This window comes from Macaca fascicularis, chromosome X, assembly GCF_037993035.2.
Source record: "Macaca fascicularis isolate 582-1 chromosome X, T2T-MFA8v1.1".
NCBI classification, from domain to species: domain Eukaryota; kingdom Metazoa; phylum Chordata; class Mammalia; order Primates; family Cercopithecidae; genus Macaca; species Macaca fascicularis.
The window spans coordinates 100,234,380-100,240,379 of NC_088395.1; the positions used below are offsets into that span (position 1 = coordinate 100,234,380).

A 6,000-nucleotide genomic window follows, 5' to 3' on the forward strand; every position below is an offset into this window, starting at 1 on the left:
AATCATTCCATCTGCTTCTCTTACAGAGTGGAGCTTGCTTAATATTTCTCTAAATAAAGAATTTAAGGAGAGCATCTATCTTTGTTCTCTTTGGCAACTGAGAGTCTGCCCTTGGAAACATCAGGCACCATGGGGAAGCGGGATAATCGGGTAGCCTATATGAATCCTATCGCAATGGCCAGATGGAGAGGCCCAACTCAATCTGTGGGCCCAACAATCCAAGATTATCTAAATCGACCCAGGCCCACCTGGGAAGAAGTAAAGAAACAATTAGAAAATAAAAAAACAGGCTCAAAAGCATTAGCTGAATTTGAAGAAAAAATGAATGAAAATTGGAAGAAAGAACTTGAAAAAAGCAGAGAGAAATTATTAAGTGGAAATGAGAGCTCATCTAAAAAAAGAGAAAAAAAGAGAAAGAAAAAGAAGAAATCTTGTCGGTCTTCATCTTCTTCATCAAGCTCTGATTCTTCAAGCAGTTCTTCAGATTCTGAGGATGAGGAAAAGAAACAAGGAAAAAGAAGAAAGAAAAAGAAGAACCGTTCATACAAATCATCCCAAAGCTCTACGTACGAATCAGAATCAGAGAGCAAGGAGTCTGTAAAAAAGAAAAAGAAGTCAAAGGATGAAACAGAGAAGGAAAAGGATATAAGAAGCCTCAGCAAGAAGAGAAAGAAAAGTTATCCTGGTGATAAACCTTTATCATCTGAGTCCTCATCTGAATCAGATTATGAAGAGGATGTGCAAGCAAAAAAGAAGAGACGGTGTGAAGAGCGAGAACAAGCAAAGGAAAAAGTAAAGAAGAAGAAGAAGAAACAGCACAAGAAACGTAGTAAGAAGAAGAAAAAGAAGTCTGGATCAAGTCACAAGTCAAGATAACATCAAGAAAAAAAGCAAGAATGAGTTTGCCGAGTTTCCCTGTGTTAGTAGAATTATTTCTGGACTTTGAGTTGCCTGTCAAATCCCACTGTGCCAGAAAGGCGCATAATGGCTGCTGGCAACTTAAATATACATTTTTCTTTGTTTGCTTGTCCTTCCTTCCAATGGTTAATTCCTCTGAGAGCTAAAATTCTGTTGTCATACCAGTGAATAAAATGTTTGAAATTAAAGTAAAATGTGTTAGATAATGAATAACTTTGACAAAAAAAAAAAGTGTATCTAAGGTTAAATGTATTTAATTTGAATACATCTTTGAAATATCATCATAAGTGAAATATAAACGTAATTTCCAGACAATTGTAGTTGGTGTTTTTGATGCAAGGACTTAATATTGATGTCTCAAATTCCTTGCTTTTGTAGATAAGTTTAGTTCATTTTACTTTTTTCTTTTATGAATCTTTGTTTACATGGGGAAAGAGCATGTGGGGTGGGAAGGGTAAGTGTTTGCTAATCACTGTGGCTAGCTGAATAGTGTGCCTTTGACTCTTACACATCCTATTTTTGCCAGAGCAGCAGCCATCCTTTTCTTACTTTATGAAATTCTGGGGTGTTGTATGCTGCTTCAAGTGAACAAGAAGGACAGAAGTTTACAGCATAAGTAAGCCCCCATATCTATGAAATTTACCTCTTCTTCAGCACTGTTTACTATACAGTACTGAATAATATTTAGTATTACAATATTACATGATTTGAAATAACTTTATACCCATTTTGTATGGGAATCATTCTAAACAGACCCTGATGTTTTTTGATTAAGAAATATTCTCAAAATTTTTTTGCATGTTTTATACTGTTAAGTTTTAATTATCTGACCATATTCTATATAACTGGTGATCCTTTTTTAAGATATGATTTATGCTTAGGATATAAGTTTCAAGTTTGTAGTTTCTTAACCTTGCTATATTAATTTCATTACTGTATTTAATTGCACCCTTGCCAAAATATTTAGCATGTGAGAAGGTTTTTTTAAAAAAAATATGTAATGCCTTCATATTGAAGCTGGTTACTGTACGCAAGTTGAGTGCCAGACCTCTAGTACGCCGTGTGTTACATGAAACTACTGCCAAAATCTTAGTAAGATTGTTGTTGAAAAGATTGTTGTCTTAAGCATTAATATTGAATTTATATAGAAGTTAAATGTAGGTGATAATGACATCATTGATCTTCCTGTGTCCATATTTTACTACAATTTGGTGCCTTGTATCTGTTGCTGATTCACTTTTACCACTAGTGTAAAAATAAGTGAAAAAATATTTTTACTTTACATTTTTATATATCAGAGTTACATAAATTATAAATTTGTGTCTCAAAAACCACCTGTGATGGAGGATGTGCTAATTGTAATGTCATAGGTACAAAGTATTTTGGCATGATGAAAGGCTCAATAGCTATTGTTTTTAAATAGCAGATTTTATCTCAGCTACCTTCAATCACAAGTAAAATTATAAGGATAAAAAACATCTGCTACATAAATAACATGTTGGCTTGCCAAATTTTTTGCATTGGAGATACTGGAATCTCTCATTAATGTTCTTGGAACATATAGTGATGCCATGTTAGATCACCTTGGAGCTTCATAACTTTGGCTTTTTCCTAAGAATATATGTTTATGCTGATAAAAACTATTACATTTATGGGATATTTTGTATCCATATAGAGTTTTTCAGAATTGTTCATTAAAATGCTTTTTATAAGCTTATATTATTTGTAGAATATGGCAAAAGCATTTACAGCTCATCGTATATCTATCTGCTCCCATTCACTTCCAAACCTCTTGTAGTTAGGCAATGCCATTTGACTACTTCAAGCAGAGGGATTGTAAACAGAAGTGATGTTCTATTTCTATTTTGGACTGTAAAAAGTTCTGCATGACCCTCCAGTTTTCTTTTGCCTGTCATGGTGACCTGAAAGCAAGATGTTCCAAATGGCATACTTACAAGACGGATGCAACCTGGATCCTTAGGTCGCTATTTATAGAAGGGACCTGACTGGAGTGCTGATGGACTTGCAGTACATTTTTTAAATGTAATAAATAAACTGTTATGTGTGAAACCACTGAGATTTGGGGTCTTTTTATTACTGCGGAATCACCTAACCTAATCTGACCAATAACACAGAACTCTAGAACATCTATTTCATTATTTATGTAAAATATCTCACCTCCTTGTATCACATTCTTCCATAGTCTACAGATTGACTCAGAAGTGATATTTATGCCATAGTAGAAGGAAATACTCATTTTATTTGCATTGGTTTTTGTGTAATGATTGAGGGAGAGAGTGGTCTACTATATTTCATGCTTATCAGAAATGCTGCCTAGGAAATAAAACTACATTATTCTGTTGATTGCAGTAAAAAAGTTCCAGTAAAGTGTTTGAGAAGGAAATTTTAAAAGTACTTATGAGGACTTGATGAAGAAGAGGAATGGCATTTTTTATATTAATTATAGAACTTATGGCAGAGACAAGTGCTATAGAAATATGGAGGATAATAGACTGCATAGATTTAGTTGAACATTTAATATGTAGCTTCTAAATTAAGAGCAACATAATTTTGTCCCTATTTGAAAAGCACTAAAGTGGTTATTAGTGATCTGCCTTATGTGATTAGTAAGGAGTATAGCTTTAGCTATAACATTCAACTCACTTTGGCTATGGAAAGGGCAGCAGTGAGAGAGTAAATAAGAAAGAAGATGGCAGATGGGAAAAATCGATACACTCTAAATTCACAATTTAATTTTGATCACAAAAGGAATTTGAAACATCTCAGGCTTCAGGTGAAGATTTAGATTGGAGATAAGGAAACAATAAAATTTAGAGTTCTTATTTTTTATCTTGTGACAACTCTCTTGATAATTACAAATTTATTTTGAAGAAAAGTTTCATTTGACATTGTAACATTTCTGTAGTCATTTCTGTTTGGCCCTATTTATTTTACAAAAAAAGACATATTTAATCTGAGATACAGGTTTGTAACTACATCATGTCTCATGAAAATATAGACAACCATTCAAAATCATCTATGTAATTTAATGTTGAACTGACTTTCTCATTCCTGCCTGAGCTGCAAACAAAGTGTGTTCTTTCATCATATGGCTCTAGCACTTTTTCTTGACTCTTCATGCCACTTAAGTTTAATTGGCTTTATATTATGTATTTTGTAGACTTATGGACTCTACGTGTTATGAGCCTCAGCTCTCAGCTCAGCACAAGGTTGGAATTTTCATTCTGCCATTTCTTGACATGTGACCCAAAATAAGTTATTTCACCACCTCCATGACACAATTTCTTCATATACAAAATCAGAGAAAATGGTATCTGTATTAAACCATTTTTGCATTGCTATAAAGAAATACCCGAGGCTGGGTAATTTGTAAAGAAAAGAGGTTTAATTGATTCACGGTTCTACAGGCTGTACAACATGGCACCAACATCTGCTCAGCTTCCGGTGAAGGCTTCAGGAAGCTTACACTCATGGTTGACGGTGAAGCAGGAGTAGGCACCTTACATAGTGAGACAGGCAACAAGGGCAAGGGGAGAGGTCCCAGACTTTTAAACAATCAGATCGCTTGTGAACTAACTGAGTGAGAACTCACTTGTCACCTAGGAGATGGTACTAAACCATTCATGAAGGATCAACCCCCATGATCCAATCACCTCCCATTAGGCCCTACCTCCAATATTGGGAATCACTTTTCAGTATGAGATTTGGAGGGTACAGACATCTAAACCACATCAGTACTTACATCTAGGATTGTTATGAAAATAAGATAAAATAACATTGAAAGTATTTAAACGTTCCTGGCACATAGTAAATGCTCAATAAATGTGTTTTTTTCATCCTCTACCTCCAATTATCATCATCATCACATATGACATAATAATGATGATTTCATTATTATATCACCACCTCCTATGCTGCATTTTAACTTTTTAAAAAGTAGCTCCTGCTTCATCTTTTAACTCTAACAACGATAATACATGGCGTTTTGCATATAACGGGTGTCTCCTAATTTTCATTAAATTGAATTAGTTGATCAAGACTTGGGAGAAAGAAAACTCTGAATGAATGTAGTGTACTAGATGTTGTGTGTAAGCTCCTTGCCTTACATTTTACAGCAGCTGAATTGAGATATAATTCATATACCATAAAATTCACCTCTTTAAAGTATACAATTCAATGGTTTTTAGTGTATTTACAAATAAATGGAGACATAATCAGACTTTATAAAAGACAGACTAGGGCGATTAAACAGTCACTGCTCCTGCTTTATGGACATATATTTCTGGACCTAAACAAGAATTCCATATAACCACAATGTTAGAACATGTAAATCATCTCAAAAAGAAACTTTGTACCTTTTATCTTCCCTACTCCTACCCCACCCATTCTCTCAAGCCTTAAGCAACAACTGACATACTTTCTGACTCTGTATATTTCCCTCTTGTGGACATTTCATATAAATGGAATTATATAATTATGGTCTTTTGTGACACTTCTTTCACTTGGTATATTTTCAATATTCATCCATTATTTGGTATGTATTAAGAGCATTTATATCAAGATAAAAAGAAAGAAAATCTAATGCAGTCCATAGAATTTCTGCTAGAACCAAGAGAAAAAAAAATCTTCCATATTTAAATATGCCAGACATCATTAATCCGACTTGCACTGATTTAAAAATACTGATTATACAGAAGGCTATTGAGAGTTTATACTTCTTGGATGTAAAAATACTCAAATATGAATTAATAGAGAAATTGGGTCAATTTTTATGATAGATACAGGTAACATTAACCCAGCATGAGTATGATTTGTGTTCAGAAACTTGGCAAGTTAAAATTGTTTTAAGGAGAGCATGGATATGCTTATTTTCCCTTCAATAAGCTACTACTCTGAATGATTTAGTCAAGAACTCTAGTGTTTTGAAATGTCTTTTCCCAGAAGCTGTTTACAAAGATCAAAGACACAGATTATCTCCCTTCAAAGAAGTCGTTGTAATCCTTTTTTCCTTTAGTGCCCCCAAATAGCTTTATTACTTAGTATCTCATTTTCAACCCATCC

General features: G+C 33.8%; 1 protein-coding gene across 5 annotated transcripts in view; it reads left to right on the forward strand.

Moving 5' to 3' along the window:
* FAM133A (family with sequence similarity 133 member A) overlaps window positions 1-2,988 on the forward strand; it is a 39,482-nt gene extending 36,494 nt beyond the window's left edge. For all 5 annotated transcript variants that reach the window (XM_045383152.3, XM_045383154.3, XM_015444228.4 and 2 more), the window contains one exon: window positions 27-2,988. In XM_045383152.3, the coding sequence (XP_045239087.1) occupies window positions 130-876 (747 nt within the window). In that variant the 5' untranslated portion in view covers window positions 27-129 and the 3' untranslated portion in view covers window positions 877-2,988. The remainder of the gene's footprint in view (window positions 1-26) is intronic.
* Window positions 2,989-6,000: the final 3,012 nt, after the last annotated feature.